This window comes from Pogoniulus pusillus, chromosome 25, assembly GCF_015220805.1.
Source record: "Pogoniulus pusillus isolate bPogPus1 chromosome 25, bPogPus1.pri, whole genome shotgun sequence".
Classification (NCBI taxonomy): Eukaryota; Metazoa; Chordata; class Aves; order Piciformes; family Lybiidae; genus Pogoniulus; species Pogoniulus pusillus.
This window is the reverse complement of record NC_087288.1, coordinates 13,089,282-13,109,390: the sequence shown is the minus strand read 5'-3', so window position 1 is coordinate 13,109,390 and position 20,109 is coordinate 13,089,282. Positions and strand designations below refer to the sequence as shown.

Sequence of the window (20,109 nt, the reverse complement as noted above, 5' to 3'; positions counted from 1 at the left end):
CATACAGTTCTTAAAACTACTGCAACTGTGGTTTTTTTCACATTTTCTGTAAGTGAAGGAAGAGCTCAAACAGTTGCTTTCTTCAATAGAAGCCGATCCATTTTACTCATAACAATACACAATGGATCAGCAATTGGCTCATGCCTTTGTAAAAAGCCTCTGCTCACCAGGCTGAAGAGTCATTCTTAACATCTTCATCTCTAATTTAACAGGTTCTGCTTCTTAAAACAGTAAGAGCTGGATTAAGAGCTCACTGCCATTCAAAGAATTTCTTTCTCCTTGGGCACATACCCTCACTGAACAACCTCTGATGCTTGTTTGCCTGGCATGCCAGTTCTACTCACTAAACCATTGCAAAACTTTTTCCAACTTGAGTGCTCTCGTTTTTTCATCTTTTCATGCATATGGCCTACATTTAATGTCCTTTGTCAAGGAACATGATAGATCAGTTCAAGTTCTCCCTCAGGCTACAAACCTCATGCTGGCTGAGCACCTTTGGTCTGAAACTAGTACAGTGAAAAGATATATTATAGGGGGTACAATAATGCATCATGACAAGCTTAATTCTGTTTTGACAGACACGAGTGACAGCTCTGCCACTGGGTGCCAAAAAGATTAAACTGAATGATCATTCAGATGAGTCAAAGTTGTTTAAGTTATTTATAAATATAAAAGATACAATTGCATCTTGAATTTCCACAAGAAATGAATGTGCTATCTCATGGAATCATAGAATGGTTTAGGTTGGAAGGGACCTCAAAGATCACCCAGTTCCAAACTCCTGCCATAAGTAGGGACATCTCCCACTAGAACAGGCTGCCCAAGGTCTCATCCAACCTGACCTTGAACACCTTCAGGGAACAAGCAGCCACAACCTCCCTGGGCAACCTGTGCCAGTCTCTCACCACCCTCACTGCAAAGAACCCTTTCCTAACATCTAGTTTGAAATCTCCCCTTTGCCAGTTTAAATCCTTTACCGCTTGTCCTGCCATTACAAGACCTTTCTCATGAAGTTTTAGGATGAGTCTTTAAAGCTAGATTCATGTTGTTCCAATTCCAAAGAAAGACATCCAAAATGAAACATCGCTTGTCCAAACTGAGTCAGTCATCTGCAATTTGCATGTGTAGTGAAGAGAACTGGCTCTTTCAGGATGCAATTTGTCTCATATGGTAGATGCCTTAAAAACTTTAATGGATCATGCTAGAAACATTGATTTCCTTCCACTGACTATAAAAGGAATGCAGATGACTAGATCAGATGTTGATATCTACACTGGAGACGAATCTCTTTTTTTATTGACTTGGAGTCCGGACCAGAGCTTAACAAAGAGAATACTGTGAGATCAAGGGACATAAGCATATAATTTTAAAAGCAGGAATTTGAAATGTATAGCCTAAATGACTGAGATTCTTGGTTGGATAGGTGTTTTTGCTGGAAACACTGAAATTCAGAAGCTGCTGCACACCAAAAAAAACAACGACAAGTTAAAAAAAGCACTGTTGAAATTTTACCTTCCAAAAAGACTAAAATCAGAAGAGTGCTCTGAATAATCAGAGCACAGAGAATAATGAAGAGGAGGGAATTTAAGGCAAGCTAGTACAGATGAAGCTAAACTTCAGAGACAGACCGCCTACTTAAGATCGCAGAACACAGCATGTTCCAGTGACTTTCTGACACTTCATCTATCTCACTGCTGTATCAACTGCTTCCAAGAGCAGATCTATCCTTCTAAAACTCCCACTTCTGTCTCTACTTGTCTTTCACTTCCATCTCTAGTTGATGCATTCAAAAAGTATTTCAGGAGACAAAAGCCACCTGAGCAACTGGCAGTCATTCTGGTTATCAGGATTTTAAAATCAAAATTAAGCATGATCTGGGATGGGTGGCTGATGAAACTTTTTTTGTCTCACTTGCTTACAACAAATTTTCCTGGCAGTACCCTGAACAAAAGTAAAATAGATCATAGAATCATAAAAGCTGGTTGATTCTGTGATTCTACAGATGCTCTCATCGGATTATGGCCATCACACAAAACATATTCAATACTTTTCTCCTCACTTTGTTGTGGTTAGAATTTTGATGCTACATGGTAACATTCTTGTGGCATTTTGCTAAGTGTGGTAGAGCACAGGAAGTGCACAGGCTGCACAGGATATTCATTAGGTGGTCTTGATTGTTGAGGTGTTAGAAGCTCAGCTGTGACATATGGTGCTGTCATATCCAGCAAGTGACTGAAAGATTGGAGTGGACTCCTGAATTTCTGTTTGTTGCTGATCCCAGATAGGAATGACTCTTTATTTTGGTCAAAATTCTTCTATCTGGATTTTGTCTACAAAATAAATGGTTGCATGGACTAAAACTTCTAAACTGCATAGATGCTCATCTCTACTCATAGGTAATTTGAGACAGAACAAGGGGGAATGGCCTCAAGCTGAGACTGGGGAGGACATTAGGAAAAAGTTTTTCACAGAGCGAGTGGTCAGACACTGGCATGAGCTGCCCAGGTGGGCAGGTGGAGTCACCAACCCTTGATTGTTTATGGGTCATTTGGATGTGGTGCTTAGGGATACGGTTTAAGGTGAATCTTGTAGAGTAGGGTTCTAGGTTGGACTTGGTGATCCTGAGGGGCTTTTCCAACCTGGATGTTTCTGTGATTCTGTAGAGACTGCAGGAGTCTGTCATTGTGGATAGCAGCTGAGCTTGGCCACATTGCTCATAGAGTGTTGCTAGGCCTGAAAGGGATCCTAAATTCTAAAGCAGCTGATGTAGAAGATGTGACATTCAGCAGCAGCTGCTCCCTCTTTTATTAATTTCTGATTTGGAGAGACTTTTTAGTCTAATTCTTTTTTTTTTAATTATTATTTCTTCCCCATTCTACTGTCACTGGAATTTTTGTTTCCTTCCAGAGTTCTGTGGAGGCTCAGAATGGTACTCTTGAAGATCAGTCACCTGTTCTAAGACTTTCACAGGTCTAACTCTTTAGATGTCTCATTTCTGTTGCCACCAGTTAGGGCAACTGCTAAGGAATAGTTCATTAGATCTGTCATTTTCAGAGGGAAACCTATAAAGCATCTGTGTGGATCATCATCCCTGAAGGTGTCCAAGAAAAGCCTGGATGAGGCACTTAGTGCCATGGTCTAGTTGATTGGCTAGGGCTGGGTGCTAGGTTGGACTGGCTGATCTTGGAGGTCTCTTCCAACCTGGTTGATTCTATGATGATAACTTCCATGTCATATATCTGAGTTTCACTCAAGAACAATATATTTCTTTATGCTCTGTAAATAGATTAACTGATTGTACTATTTACTATGAAACATCTTCCAATCTGGTTGATTCTATGCCTTATGGTTTTGAAAATGTCACCATGCATTAACAATACAAAGCTGTATGTAAGCAGCTTTCAAGAACAATGCAACTGTATTAGGAAAAATGGAAATAGGGATATAGGTGTAAGGCAATACTCATTATCAACATGCCTACTTTCTGGAATATGGAGGTTTCCTTTCACAATATAGACATTAAATATGCTTTTATAAATTATTTTTTTACTTTGGGGATCATTATAGATGCCTACAAAATGCTGATACTTAGTTTTGGTTGTTGAGGGGAAGAGAGGCTTTTCAACATCTGCAACCCCGCTGTCTTCAGCCTGCGCTCTGGTAAAATTCACCAGACTTGGCTGCTATCAGCCTTTGGTCTCAAACTGCTGTAACTAACACAAGTGATGGTTACTGAATTATTTGTACTCTCCTTTATTATCTGAAAGATGGCAGGCTACTGATACTTTTCTCACGAAAAATATTACACAAATCCTACACAAGATCTTGTTTATTTGTAGGTGTACCTGTAGTGAAGAATTACAGAATCAACCAGGTTGGAAAAGACGTCCAAGATCATCCAGTCCAACCTAGCACCCAGCCTTAGCCAGTCAACTAGACCATGGCACTAAGTGCCTCAGCCAGGCTTTTCTTCAACACTTCCAGGAATGGTGACTCCACCACCTCCTTGGGCAGCCCATTCCAATGCCAATCACTCTCTCTGGCAAGAACTTCCTCCTCACATTCAGCATAGACCTTCCCTGGCACAACTAGATGACCTTTGGAGGTCTCTTCCAACCCAAAGCATTCTATGTTCTCGGTTTTGAGAGTATGTCCCCTTATTCTATTGCTGGTTGCTTGGGAGAAGAGACTTACCCTCACCTGGCCACAACCTCCCTTCAAGTAGTTATAGAAAGTCAGAGAAATTTTTTGAAGGAAGATTTCAGTGCCTTATGTTTCATAGTAAATATATTCAACTGTTTAAGTTTTAATTATGGTCCCATAGATTTTACCATAGCTTCTATCACTCAGTAGATTTCAGCATAAAACATTATTTTAATTTCAAAAACTATTCTTAGGTAAAATGAGCTATTTCCCTGACAAAATGTTGTCTTAAAAGACACTTTAAAACAAAACATACTTAGAAATAGGATTTTCCATTACACTGATTTCTACTATTTGGACCCTATACAGGTTCCTCTGCTGTAATCTGCATCCACAGAGGTTGAACAGACCATTGCAAACCTAACTGGAAAAACAGACAACACAAGAAATTCATAACCTCTTCTGGTTTCTGCTGGAATAAGAGATTTGATGACTGCATTTCAACTCAATCCCCTCAGCTTCTTAAATTTTCCTAGGCAGATAATACAGAGGAGCTAAGAGCAGCAGTTTTTAATCATCAAATAGTACCTTCAAAAGGAACATTCATACAACAGTTCTGTTTGAACACAGGCAACCTTATAACAAAATGCAATACATTTAGGACAGTTTCGTCCTACAAAGCATCATTAGGGTCCAACTGAAAGACGAAAACCAGAAGTTGTGCTACTCCAGAATTCAGTTCTCAAACTGATCTCCACAATTTTTAAACCTGTAGCATTTTCAAATTGCCAAATTCTCGTATAAATTCTCAGACCTGCCTAAGCAAGGGGTTAAGGGGTTCAATGCAATTGCATCTGGATTGAAGCAATCCCAAGCACAAATCCAGGCTGGGCAGTGAGTGGCTGGAGAGCAGCCCTGAGGAGAGGGACCTGGGGTGCTACTGGATGAGAAGCTCAACACGAGCCAGCAGTGTGCACTTGCAGCCCAGAAAGCCAACGAGAGCCTGGGCTGCAGCAGGAGAAGTGTGGCCAGCAGGTTGAGGGAAGTGATTCTCCCCTACTACTCTGCTCTGGTGAGACCCCACCTGGAATACTGCATCCAGTTCTGGATCCCCTATTACCAAGAGAGATGTGGACATGATGAAGCATGTCCAGAGAAGGGCCACTGGGGTGATCAGAGGGCTGGAGCAGCTCTCCTATGAGGACAGACTGAAAGAGTTTGGGCTGTTCAGCCTGGATAAGGTTCTGAGATGACCTTCTTGTGGCCTTCCAGTATCTGAAGGAGGCCTACAAAAAAGCTGGGGAAGGACTTTTTAGGCTCTAAGGGAGTGATAGGACTAGGCAGAATGGAGCAAAGCTGGAGGTGGGGAGATTCAGGCTGAATGTGAAGAGGAAGTTCTTCAGCATGAGAGTGGTGAGAGCCTGGAATGGGTTGCCCAGGGAGGTGGTTGAGGCCCTGTCCCTGAAGGTGTCTAAGGCCAGGCTGGATGAGGCTGTGGCCAGCCTGATGTCAGGTAGGGTGTCCCTGCCAATGGCAGGGGGATTGGAGCTAGATAATCCTTGTGGTCCCTTCCAACCCTGACTGATTCTATGACTCTAAGGGGAGAAGACTATTTGTGAACATCAGAGATATGATGACTTAAACAAACGATACCAATTACATTATGTCTGTCTTTAATCTAACACACGAGATACATGGATACAGCAAAATCCTGAATACCTTCAACAGCCAAGAGAATCTGGATATATCTGAAGGATGAGGTTTTCCTTTTTGTAGACAAAATGAATATGCTTGTTTAGGCTACAAAGGTGAGAAAAATGGAATGATGAAATAAGGGCTACATTCCTGGTGCCTGAGGAAAGAAAGTTTGGCATAATACTGTGCCACATAACCCGGCAAATGGAGTATTACTCAACAAAAATAGGAATGGATTTAATGTGTTAAAGGAATCCATGAATTTGTTCATGTTTCTTTAAAGTTAGCCTCTAGTGGAATAGCTTCAGTATAAACTCAGCATATCATAAAATTCAAACATTCTTAAGATATTATCAGTGTAATAATATGCATAAAGAAACACTCTAAACAAGATTCAACCCTCAGTGTGCTATGTACAATGACATAGTCAAGACAGCATTTTATCCAGAAATCTTACTGCCTGGATAAGAGAATAGTATGAGAAAAGTCAGATTAAATACTCTAGGAAGTAGTGTGACTATGTCTGAGGAAATGCAGTAAAACTAAGCCTGAACAAGGTGGCTTTGCATAATACCAACTCACAGTGCCTCGCTCATATGGCTTCTTTCGTGGATTCAGAAACTAAATGAACTTTAGCAAATGGCTCAAGTTGAGAACAGTTAGACACTAGGGGAGTGCTCAGGGTAAACACTACTTGTGCTTGTCAGCTCTCACTTTTGCCTAGTTGAGAGGCAAAAAATAAGCTAGACAAATTTAATTCTGAAATTCAAAGCACTGAACAAAAATCCATGCAGTTTAATGGCCTTTGAATTGATCTATTGGTTTCCTAGCTGTCAGAATAAGTTGTGTAGATTTGTAGATGGGTGGAAGTTGAGCCATAAGAAGTTTCATTTAAACATGAAGAGGAATTTTTTCCCTGTGAGGGTGATAGAACACTGGATCAGGCTGGTCAGGGGGGTTGTGGAGCCTCGCTCTCTGGAGATATTCAAAACCCACTTGGACACATTCCTGTGTGATCTGGTAGAGGTGATCCTGCTCTGGTAGGGGGGTGGACTTGATGATTTTTCAAGGTCCCTTCCAGTCCCTGACATTCTGTGATTCTGTGGTGTTACAGACATCCTCAGTGCTTTTCCAGAAAACAAAATCACGATCCTGCAAACTGTTGACCTTGCAAATGCAAACACTCATGGGATGTCTGCTGCTCTGTTTGTTTCAGTTTAAGGACACTAGTAAAGCTCACTGTGCAAGGAAAGTTATAAAATTCCTTGGAAATTTGGAGAAAAGGGGCACAAGATGACACTCTTTAAGTGAAACTCATCAAATAAACATCATCCTCCTCTTCAGAACTAAGTGCTAATGAAATGCCTGGTAAAAAGTACTTACAACAAATCTGCCACAGTGCTGTCTCCAACTATAAAGAGCTCTGATCATAGCAAGGGCAATAAAACAGGGCTGCCCACTCCACATGCCTCACGAAGGAGTTTAATCTTGCCCAAGTACCCAGCTCATATCCTCCCTCCTGCTGCCACCATCATTGCTGCCCTCAGGTCAGAAAGCAGCAGGGTCTGTAATTAGTGAAGGGATCTAGTGGTAAGCTACCCGTTACAGCACGGTCTTTGTGAACTCAGGAATTGCCAGGATTACATCTAGGCATTGATGTCATGCCCTACAGCTAGGAAAACAATTCAAAACAATGTAAGTAGTAGGCCACTGCACAGTAACCAACATATTCATTTCCTCAAAAAGAAATTAGAGTTTTTATATTTGAGTGAATTGATGCATGTAGAGGAACAGGAGTTAAATTAGAGGGAAGTAATATGCTGCTTTAAAAAAAAATAAACTCTCAAACTTCCAGTAAAATCTGAACTCTGCTAGCTGCAATCAAAGGAAACTATTTACCCTGTAACATTTTCAATACCAGGACGTTTTCCTAAATGACAACATTTAAGGTAAAATGTTGTACTGTCATTGGAATGGTAAATACATATTTACAAGTCAAATTTATATTTGAACTGAAAGTAATGCATCTGACTGCAAATAACTAGCATGCTGCTGAAGATATTGTGGGTAAAAACACAGAGGCATACTCAAATAATTCAAGCCTATACTTTGCATGATATGAAATATTTATTCTCTTACCAGTATAAAACGATTGGAGGTATCTTGAACATAAACATTCAGTTAGTATTTTTGCTTACCTACCTGCATTCCCTACAGAAACAATGAAAGCAAAATGATTTTTATTTCAAAAATTAAGGAATCATTCTACTATTTAGAGTAACATGCAGCTTTTTTTTTACTGTAAGTTAGGTACAATCATAGAATGGCTTAGGTTGGAAGAGACCTCAAAGATCATCCAGTTTCAAACCCCTGCCATAGGCAGGGACACCTCCCACTAGAACAGGCTGCCCAAGGTCTCATCCAACCTGACCTTGAACACCTCCAGGGAAGGAGCAGCCACAACCACCTTAGGCAACCTGTGCCAGTGTCTCACCACCCTCACTGCAAAGAGTCTTTTCCTAACATCCAGTTTGATTCTCCCCTCTGCCACTTTAAACCCATTACCCCTTGTCTTGCCATTACAAGACCTTGTCAATAGTACCTCTACAGCCTTCCTGTAGGTCCCCTTCAGATACTGGAAGGCCACTGTAAGGTCTCCTTAAAGCTTTCTCTTTTGCAGGCTGCAGAGCTCCAACTCTTGTAGCCTGTCCTCATAGCAGAGCTGCTGCAGCTCTCTGAGCATCCTCATGGCCCTCCTCTGCACTCACTCTAAGAGTTCGATGTCATTCTTGTGTTGGCGACTGCAGAACTGCACACAGTACTCCAATCAGGCATACACAGTTAATTTAATACTATATTTAATCAAGTTTCACATGCAGCCATGTAAGAACTACAGCATGTTTGAGTAGACTGTTGGAAACTTTGCTGCAGTTTGAGCTGTAGTATATATTTCATACATAAACAGCTTTGACCTATGCTCTAAACAGCTGTAAGCACATCTGACTTCTAATCAAAGGGTTTTTTCAAGTAGTGTTTCTTCCCCCTTCAAAATGTTCTTACCTCTTCCTTTGTCTTTTTTGATATGACTCTTAGCCAGTCTCCAATCATGCTGAGCACAGCTGCAAAGTAAGCAAGCCCAACAAGGATCCAGAACCACACCACTGGCTTGTAAAAATCTAGGTACTCAATATCCGATCCCCCTGAAAAACAACACAGTTAAAAAGAAATCAGACTTAATAGTTACAAGTGCAAAAAAGTTACAGGTGCAAAAAAAACATTTTAAAATGACTTCTTTTCATAAAAGAAAACCCCAAGCTATTACATTTCTTACCACTTCTATTTTCTTAGTAATGCAAAAACTCATAGAAAAGCAACGTGTTGAAATTTAACTAAACAGCAACCCAAATAATCCACTCTTGAAAACACAGTTTGGAGAATGTGAATTTTAGATAATGATTGCTAATCATTTGTAATAATTAAAAAATGAATACAGACAAATTGATCCAACTTCTGGTATATCATTACTTTAGGTAATGCCCTTCAGACAACCTGAAGGAAAGGACTTCCCACCTGCTCCAAATAAAAACGATGTACTGAATTTTAAGTACTGCTCTGGAATGTGTAATCTGTTCACACCCTGAGAAACCTGATTTTGCAAGGACTTTCAAACCCATCTCAGTACTTACATGAATCCACTGGCCCTACTAAAGAAGAATAGCACCTGCATCAACAAATGTCCATGTTGGGCAGACAAACACTAACATCTCCAGCTTGCAGAGAAGGAAATCAGGTGCAAGGATTTGAGCTGAACTGATCATACTCAGAAAAGGTAGATAAAACACATGTCAGCTGAAGGCAGCTTTTTTGAACTGATGCACCAGTTGCTTTATTTCAGTGTTAAAGTATAAAACAATACATTTCAAACATGTCTGTAACGGAGCTTTCAGGTACAGTACAGCTATAGAGAACAGATGCCTTATATTACGTGTCTGTGACAGAGCTTTCAGGTACAATACAGCTATAGAGAACAGATGCCTTATACCTACACACACACCAAAAAAAAAAAAAAAAAAAGAAAAGAATAAGAAGGGGGGGGGGAGGAAGATAGTCCATTCAGAGCTCTTGGAAACACCAAATGACTCTCATTCCACATTTTGCACTACAGTAAAATAGAAGCCGTAAACTCGCAATTCAGCCAGCTTAGAATGCATAAAATCAAGCTCCTAGAATGGGTTGCTGTCAGTAGTAGCTTGGTGTATCTGCCCACAACTGGAGAGATTCCACAGTGAAATCTGTTCAGGCCCATGAAAGTAGTCTGAATGGATATATAACATGTTGCTTTGTGTATTTCTATCCTGACCTGAAATAGTCAAACAAAACTTTGGCCCTCAAAATGTCAAGCACCTTGTTACAGTAACAAGATTAACTCTCATGTGGGATAATGAATTTTCCTAGCTGTTATTATCCAACAATCACAAAGATTATGTGCAAATAAAGATTTTACTGCTGTTATCTTTGTATGGGAGCCTTCGTAGACAGAAATTTTCTTAGGCTTCAGTAATCTTTTTAAAGATTTATGTCACACCTCTTAGAAGGCAGTGAAGGGGAAAGGAATTGGGGGTCTGAGTGGATGGGAGGTTGACCACGAGCCAGAAATGTGCTCTTGTGGCCAGGAGGGCCAATGCCATTCTGGAGTGTATTAAAATGGCTGTAGTTAGTAGCTTGAGAGAGGTTCTTCAGGCCCTCTACTCTGCCCTGGTGAGGCCACATCTGGAGTACTGTGTCCAGTTGTGGGCCTTCCACTTCAAGAGGGACACAGAACTGCTTCAGAAAGGCCAGCGCAGAGCCACAAAGATGATGAAGGGAATGGAACATCTTTATTACAAGAAGACACTGAGGGAGCTGAGGCTGTGCTGCTTGGAAGAGACTGAGAGGTGACCTCATCAGTGGTTATAAATAAAGGATATGTGCCAGGAGGCTGGAGCCAGGCTCTGCTAGATGATGCCTGATGACAGGACAAGGGACTATGGGTGGAAACTGAGGCATAGGAATTTTCATGGAAACATGAGGAGGATTTTTTTTTTCCCTGTGAAGGTGACAGAACACTGGAACAGGCTGCTCAGGGGGACTGTGGAGTTTCCCTCTCTGGAGATATTCAAAACCTGCCTGGACACGTTCCTGTGTGATCTGGTACAGGTGATCCTGCTCTGGCAGGTGGTTGGACCAGATGGTTTTTCAAGGTCCCTTCCAACCCCTGACATTCTGTGATTAAGTCTTATTTATCAAGAAAAATCTGTCAAGCTGTAGCAGTTTACTCAATTATCCAAAAGATGAATCCACATTACCAAAACAGATATACTTCGACACTCTTGCATGGTCATGAGTAAGGTAGAAGACAGGACTCTGTCAGCCAACCACTAAAAGGCTGAATTTGTCACTGCCCAAGAGAAGCAAAATATCAGAAATTAAGCTATTTGTTAACATCATCCAGCTCATGTCAATCCAGTGAAACAAGATTTAAAGAATGATCCACACAAAATTTGTTGTCATTGAGAAGTTAGTTGATTAGCTCCATCCCTTTGCTCTATCAGAAGCTAGTAATGAACTATGCTCAGTGGCTCACCATCTTCTCCAGCTGTCCATACAATGTACAAGGAAGAGTCATATAAAGCACCCACTTGGTTTCTAATGTTTGTTGTTAAGTTTATAACTGAAACATAACTCTGGCAGTCTGCAGGGAACAGTTCCTTTACAGTTTATACCTAACTCATTTACAGCAAGGTTAATTACCAGGGCAGGAGTTAGGACACATTCATATTTAGACAGGAGCTGGCCAGGAGATGGCTCTGTATAGCCATGCCCAAAGGAATGCAGCTTTCCTAAATTAGAAATGGACAGTCAACAACCTTCTGCAAATAGGCTTAAGAGCTAAAACTTTATTAGCTAGATTCTGAATTTCAGTCACTCCATAGATGAGGTCTGTTTAATGGAATACTAGGAAGAGAAAAACAAACATAAGGATGCCTGTCCTGAGACAGCTACTGTCTCATGTAACACTTAAACATCACAGAATTGTTTTAGTTGGAAAAGACCATTAAGATCACTGAGTCTAACTGTTCATAGAATCAACCAGGTTGGAAGAGACCTCCAAGATCATCCAGTCCAAACTAATCACTCAGACCTGAGCAATCAACTAGACCATGGCACTAAGTGCCTCATTCAGTCTTTTCTTCAACACCTCCAGGGACGGTGACTCCACCACCTCCCTGGGCAGCCCATTCCAATGCCAATCACTCTCTCTGGGAAGAACTTCCTCCTAACAGCCAGCCTAGACCTCCTCCGGCACAACTTGAGACTGTGTCCCCTTGTTCTGGTTGCCTGGCAGAAGAGACCAACCCCCAGCTGGCTACAGCCTCCCTAAGGTGGCCATAGACATTGAGAATGTCCATCCCTGCATGTATTAAAAATTAACCTGGGCAAAGCATCCATACATATGTAGTACATTAATGATTGGTTTAAAATTTATTGTGGAGTGGTTTAGGATCAATATCATTCTCAGGTGTATCTTTGTCCATTCCAATGGCAAATGTTATCTAACTCTATCCAATGTTATCTAACTCTACTGAGCCTGGTATTAAACCAAGTCCCTCAGCACCACATCTCTGCATCTTTTAAACATCTCCAGGGAAGGGAGTTCAATCAAATAATGGAATACTACAATGCAGTTAACTGGAGATATGATTAACTAGAATTTCACTGGTAGGAAAACACAATCAAAAGTCAACTGTACTGAATTTAAAGTAAACAGCACTCATTACAGCACTGATTTACATGTCATAGAGATGGATACGAATGCATTTGGGTATGAGGACGTATAGATAAATATTTCTATACTGAAGTTCATGAGATAATTCATCTAATGATTTACTGGCAACACTGTAAAAAGCATGTCTACATGATACATTTGTATGGATTTTCCATAGCCTAATTTTGATAACGCAAAGATTATTTTAGAAAGCCCTTTAGGAAGCAAAGCACTGAGAAGGCAGAAGCTAAATTCTGTTGTTTGGCAAACCCAGCTTTGCAGGCAAAGGGACAAAACCTTTTTCCAACTTTGTTTGACCTCAGCCTCAAAAGATTGCAACCACAATAAAGAAGAAATATATTCCCAACTGGAGCGCCCTTAATCTTCATCTAGAAGCCTCACTGACATAATCTTTTACCAAGAGCAGCCACAGTTTATTGCCAAGATGTTTTGTGGTACAAATTTGATTCAAAGACCCTTGAAATCAAAGGAGTTTTCTATCTGTCTTCACAGGCTATCATATTGCTTCTAACACCATCCTTGTATCTGCCAAACAAATTGTACTAGAAGCACTTGGATCAGAAACAGTGCGGCCAGCAGAAACACAGAGGTGTTCCCTGTACTGTTGAGGTGACACCTGAAATATTGTGTTCAGTTCTGGAGCCCTCACTGTAATGAATACAAAGAAGGGCTGGAGCACATCCAGAGAAGAGCAATGAGGCTTGTGAAGGGCACAGAGCACATGTGCTATGAGGAGCTGCTAAGGGAGCTGGTGGTGTTCAGCCTGAAGAAAAGGAGGCTGAGAGGAGCCTTCCTCATTCTCTACAACTACCTGAGAGGTTAGAGCAAGGAGGAGGACAGCCTAGCAAGTGATAGTAGAGGAAAAGGATGCAGAAGGAAGTTTAGGTTGGATACTAGAAAATATTGCTTCACTGAAAGGGTTATCAAACATTGGAATGATCTGCCCAGGGTAGTGGTGGAGGCATTTAGCAGTGGGTGGACCTGGTGCACAGGGACATGGTTTAGTGGTGACCTTTCAGTGCTGGGTGAAAAGTTGATCTAGATGATCATGAATGTCTCTTCCAAGCAAAGATATCCTGTGAGTCTGTAAATTATTTGGGATTTTCAGCACTTTGGAAGGCATAGGTTGTTCTCAGCCCCTAATGCATTTTCCTCATGGACATGAAAAGCTACTGGTGAAGAATGGCATTAGAGAAGATTGCAGGGACACATTCTGACAGATTTTGGTTCTTGTTAAAGGGATCAGACTTTCAAATAAAAGCTTTTTAAATGTATTTGCCCTTTTTAAAAAAGTTTATGTATAAAAGAAGTACATTTAAAGTAAAAAATGTTATTATTGCCACTCTGTTCACCATTCTTTCTACAATTAATCAACTCAAAATAGAAACATGCAATTATTTCTGAGAAGTTGTCTGGTTTTGTTTGTAGTTTTGCTTCAAAAGTAAAAGCCAAAAATAGAAAGTGCTACTCAATTCCCTACCAGCACAGATTTCTGGGTTGTTCAGAAGCTGGCCCTTCAAACCAGAAGTGTCTTGATTTTTTTTTATCTGCAGTACAAATTATTCTAGGTATAGAAATGTGATGGAAATCAAACACATTTTTAATTGTAGAATAACAAACAGCTGTCCGTCATCCCCACTGTGACAAATCTAGCCAAAAGACTTAATCCAGAAACATCATTTGCCCTTGTCCAAAGAAATACAGTGGTTTGGCCATGCAGTTTGAAAGAAATCACCTCTGAGGACTGCAAAAATGGGCAGAGAAAAGGTAGCCTACGTGGGGATATGGGAAAGACACGTTTGAGACAGAATCTTTTTGCACTACCTCAAAGAGAGACTATAAGTAGGCCATGCAACTTACTTGATGCCAGTCAGTGGAAAAATGGAGAGCTACTTCAGAATACAAAGCACAGCTTATAAAACACTCCATACACACTGTCCTATACAGAAATTGAGCAAGACATCACATGCTGACTCGAGCTTAAAAGTAGGCTGCGTGGTTCACACCAGACAGACCCTATTATGGACGTGAAGTCTTGTGGTGGAAAAGAGCACTTCCAAAAGCCAAAAAAAGACACAAAGCCTGCAGGAGTGCACAGCATCTCTTACAGGATGCTTGGCACATGCCTCTTGTTCAACATAACAGCAATTTCTTTCTGTAGAGGTCTTTCTGCCAGGTAAGTAATACCACATGGTGAGAGCAGATCAGCTGGGCTGCTATGACCACCAGGTGAAGTGTTCCACTTCAGTGACAATAAGTGAGACTAAAATATCTCTGTGCTCTCCAAACTGGGTCTCAGTACAAGCAACACAGTGCAGACCCAGATATCTGTATTACAGTGGCAATACATCAAATTCAATTACAGAACAAAAGAGTAAAGAAAAAATAGGCTAAAAAACAGAGCTCAAGCAATGAGGGGGAAAAATGAACAAAAGAAGAAAAAAATCCCCAAACCCACCAAAATCTAACTGTGTTAGAAGACATTTTTAAATGAGACCTGTAAAACTCTGTGATTCAATTGGACTAATTGCAGCATAACCTTGTGTCATTATTAATCCCCACTGTGAAAAAGACTACTGATGTGCTATTTACATTTCTGACCTCTACTTAATTCAGTCAAGTTTTGGATATCTCATCTAATTTAGATTTTAGGTTTGAAAGCTGTTAGATAAACACCCTTAGAATTATGTTCCAGTCTGCACTGCTAAGGATTTATTTGCATGTATGAACAATATATTGCCACGTTATACTTATATACACATACCTTGATGCTAACTTCAGTATCCAATAATATCTCATTATGCTAAAAATGGATGACACATTTGACATGAAAAGTTCTCTTTCTTTTATCTATCACTGAATACTCACAATACTGGATAGGTTTTCCTCTGCCATATTAAAGTCAGTGCTTTCTCTTGAACAAGAAAAGGGATGTTTGTCCTGATTTCAACAAGACAGTTCAGGCTTTTGTGGTTTTTTGTTTGTTTGTTTATGAAAAAACTACAACAATTAACTTTTTTCGATTAGAAAATGTATTGATTTGCCTACAAAAAAAATCAACCCCTCCAAAATTAGGAAAATCAAACCATTGCACAGTACAGAAGAATTACTAAGCTTGTTTTTTTTGGAATACTGTCCATGCACTACAAGAGCTCTTTCTTTTTTTCCTCCTTGCATGCACCTTGAGTGATCTTTTGTTTGCCTTGAGGTTTCTCTTGTTAGTGGAAACTGCAGCTGAAATTTCCATAGACTCCAAACAGCAACCCAGATTCTGAGTACAAAAGTGGATGTTTTGGCTCTCTAGTTTCTGAGAACAGAGCACTTTGTCTCCAGCATAAATGAGAAGAAACTTGTAGAAAACAATCTGGAAAACTCTACAACTATTTCTAAGGACAACCTGCATTATATCCTTTAACACAACTTTTAACAACACTTGGTACAGCTATTCAGAAAGACTCTCTCCTTTCTGGAAGTTTCTCAGGGCCCCTCTTCAGCTCTTAGCAGAAAGCAGTGAGCTCCATGTTAGTCAGAAATGACAGATATTGTAAGGAATGTTCCTTTTAACTCTAACACACATTATGACTACCATGATATTTGTATTTAGGGCTGGCAACCATTTTATTCCCTTCTAGAGTGATATTACCCTCCCCCAAGAAAAAAAATCACCAGAGCAACTGGTAGTTTTCAAATATTTGGGAAATTTCTATTTTTTAGGGAATTCTATGATCCAAAATGGACACAATTACCAAATATCCCACAGATGCCCAACACACTACAAGGAATAGGCAGCTTCATTTTCACTGGCAAAATGTTCACTCCACTGCAATTGCAAATTGGAGTAGTGCTGCCCATCAATCTGCTTTATGTTTCACTATAATTCTCAGTGGAAGAAGAAAACTTGTCTTTCATAGAATCAGCTAGGTTAGAAGAGACCTCCAAACACATCCAGTCCAACCTAGCACCCAGCCTTATCCAATCAACCAGACCATGGCACTAAGTGCCTCTTCCAGTCTTTTCTTGAACACCTTCAGGGACAGCAACTCCACCACCTCCCAGGGCAGCCCATTCCAATGCCAATCACTCTCTCTGGCAAGAACTTCCTTCTAACATCCAGCCTATATCTCCCTGGCACAACTTGAGACTGTGTCCCCTTCTTCTGTTGCTGGTTGCCTGGGAGAAGAGACCAATCCCACCTGGCTACAGCCTTCCTTCAGGTAGTTGTAGACAGCAATGAGGTCCCCCCATATCAAGTGGTCTACAAATAGAAGAATCCAATGGAAATTTATAACGATAGTAATGAAGAATGTACTCAATATTTTAGTTAGAGCAAAGTGAGTCTTTGCACATAATTCTTTACAGTAAATATAACCTGGCCTTACGATACTATTATTTTTAATCTCTGACATACATGCACCCCTGAGGAACAAAAGTCCAAAACACTCAGACTGTTGGCTTAGAAACAGACTGAATTTTTTACTTGATGCTAGTTAGAATCTGACTAGAATCACAAATTCCTTAAGCCAAAACATAAGTAAGAAAAATAGTAATTGGGAAAGGAAAGTGTGACATCAGTGAGACACATTCAAAAGAAACATGGAAACATCATGAAAGCTATGTAAATGACCAAATACATTTACTTTTCCATTTTACAGCCCAGTTCTGTAATTTATGAGAATCTTTGGCAACTTCTCACCTGCCCTTTGTTTTTTAAACAGTTTGCAAGACTTAGTACCTTCAACATTAAAATTTCTTCTATTTTACCAGATCATTTGTGAATATGACAAACAGTTCACACCCTTCAGAGGTCTCTGTAGGACTTCACCTCTCTGAAAAACTTTTGCCAGGAATAAGAACTGTAATTCCCAACATCAAGGCAAACTTCAGGCAGGCCTGCAAGTCACTAGGAGAAGCTGCCCAACCTGAGACCTTCACCTTGGTGTACTCTGACTCATGCAACAGCCATGGCTATGGATGGGACATGAGAAGGGCCCATGCCAGGTAGGCATCTACTGCAAACACTTCTCTCCAGCAAAGGAGCTCACTGAATGCAGCCCGGCACTACAGCCCTCAGCTGCCTCTGCCTTGCACAAAGTTCACAGGTAGAGGCATCTCATGGAAGAGATGATGGTGCTTCATGAGGAAGATTGAGATCAGACTGAATAAAGCAAGTCTTAGAGCACAAAGCTCTGAATTTGTAATGCTCACATCAACACACCGCTCACTCAGAACAGCACACTTTTTCAGCACAGACAGCAAAAGAGAAGTGGCAAGACATTTTTAACACATGAACAAGAAAAAATGTCAAAGATACCTGATGTAGAGAACTAGCCTAAGGGTTTTTTAGTTCACTTTGTTAAAGTTATTTGCAACCAATCCAGTCTGGGTTAGCAGAACCATAAAATTTGGACATGTTAGATATAGGTCATGCTAAACCTTCTCCTTATATTGTGGAATGCATACACATGGATAAATGCATAGGTAACAAACAAAACTAAGTGAGCTCAGAAGCAGGATCCAAGAGCAATAGAGACAACTCAATGGCAGAAACAGAGCTCTGGAAAAACACTTCAAAAGTAAGAAATGCACATAAAAACTGTGTCTCTGAACTTCAAAAAGTGAGACATTTTAAGCAACTCCAGCTGAAAAAAAAGCATATTCAGCAAATGAATATACAGTATTAATTCCAACACTTCACTCAATCTGTAAGAACAAAAAATCTATCATAAAAATAAGTAAACAGCACAGAAGAAGAAAAAAATCAATACACAGAGACAGGCACCATGCATTTCACTTTCCCATCTCCTGACTCCAGGCTGCCATATCACATAAGAGGAGGGCAGGCCTCATCATATGCACTGGCACAAGAATGATAAAGGGTAAAACCGAGAAAGAGACACCACAACAGAGATGTATCTGTCCCAAAATAATACAAAAATGCAGGATATATATCACTGTGCAAAATATTGTAAGATAAAGAGTTATGAGAAAAAAAAAAACAACTTACCTGCGACATAGTCACCAAATCCAATGGTAGTTAAAGTGATAACCACAAAGTAAATTGCATCTAGTGTACTCCAGCCTTCTATGTGCTTGAATATAACTGCAGGAAGAGCAACAAACAGCACGCAGCCAAACAGTATGAATATAATTGTTGAAATTATGCGAATCTTTGTCTGACTCACATTCCATTTCTGGAAAGGGAAGGGGAAAGAGAGGAAACCCATCGTTAATAAGACCGCGCCACTGTACAGAAGCACAGTGACACAGCCTAAGTTGCTCAAGAGGACAGTGCATTATAATTCTCACACAAGAAAATCAAAGCAGGGGGTTTATTTTGAAAGGGTTTTCAGAGGGGTGTGTCCTTGTATTTAACTTTACTGCCAATGAAACCACATTTTGAAGTCAGTATAATCAAGGTCTAGCTCTGTAATCCAAATCATAGTACTACTTCAGATTATCACAACAGGAAATGCCCTGCTCTGATACATCAGCATCTCCCACTTCTTCTTTTGAATAACTAGGAAAAAAATCAAGAGGCTGTTCCAGACTGCAACACATAGATCAGTGTTTTCATTCAGACATTATGAAATGGAGACAAGATGCATTTTTCTCATGGAGCATTCTCATGTAGGGATACATCCATTACCAAAAAAAATGGAAACCATTATTCCTATGAGTAAATGCTTAAAGACACAGGTTAGTGTCAAGTCTTTTTTTGACTTTTAAGGAAAAAATAATATTCAGTTATAATAAATCAGAAAGGATTAAAAAAAAGTGTTCCTATGGCATGTTTTTGCCTTTTTCAGAGAAATCTCAAAGGAAATGGGTGTTATTCACCTGTATCTTGTTTGGTCTTGAACTGAAGTTCCAGTGTAGTTTCTTAAAAAGCTTTCAAGCTATCCCTATTGCATAAAACTACTCTGCACAGCCCCAGTTTGCCTTGCCTCAAAAATAAAGCCATGGCATATCCTTTCTGCATAGAAAAGGTGTCTTGTTCCCAGAATTAGAGCTTGTTGTGGAAAAAGCATTCTTCTAACACTTGCACTGCTGTTGGAAACAGCTACAAAGTCAGGCTGCTTATTTAAGTATTCACTGGATATGGCATCTTCTACATCTCAAAAGACAGATAGTACTTCATAAATGATTTGAACATCAGATAATATCTATACCTATGACATTTATTAAAGGTTATTAAAGCATCTGAATCATTATTTTATTAAATTTCATTATCCAATTTATCCTGTGCTTCTAAAATCTCAGCAATTACATTTTTAGTAACTGTGTTAGTAAAATACAACCTTGAAATTTTCCCTATGTGAAACAGAGATTAAGTTAAGCAAATTAAGCTTCTCTGCTAGAATTCAAGGTATTTGGTTGTTAAGATCTGGTAATGGATGATTTTTTTCAATAGCTACATATGCTTCTAGTCTTTTTGACATGTGTCT

General features: G+C 40.0%; 1 protein-coding gene across 4 annotated transcripts in view; it reads right to left on the bottom strand.

Moving 5' to 3' along the window:
- KCNK2 (potassium two pore domain channel subfamily K member 2) overlaps positions 1 to 20,109 on the bottom strand; it is an 88,929-nt gene that overhangs the window by 14,513 nt on the left and 54,307 nt on the right. For all 4 annotated transcript variants that reach the window (XM_064164506.1, XM_064164507.1, XM_064164508.1 and 1 more), the window contains 2 exons: positions 18,669 to 18,855; positions 8,899 to 9,038 (listed from right to left, as the gene is read on the bottom strand). In XM_064164506.1, the coding sequence (XP_064020576.1) occupies positions 8,899 to 9,038; positions 18,669 to 18,855 (327 nt within the window). The remainder of the gene's footprint in view (positions 1 to 8,898; positions 9,039 to 18,668; positions 18,856 to 20,109) is intronic.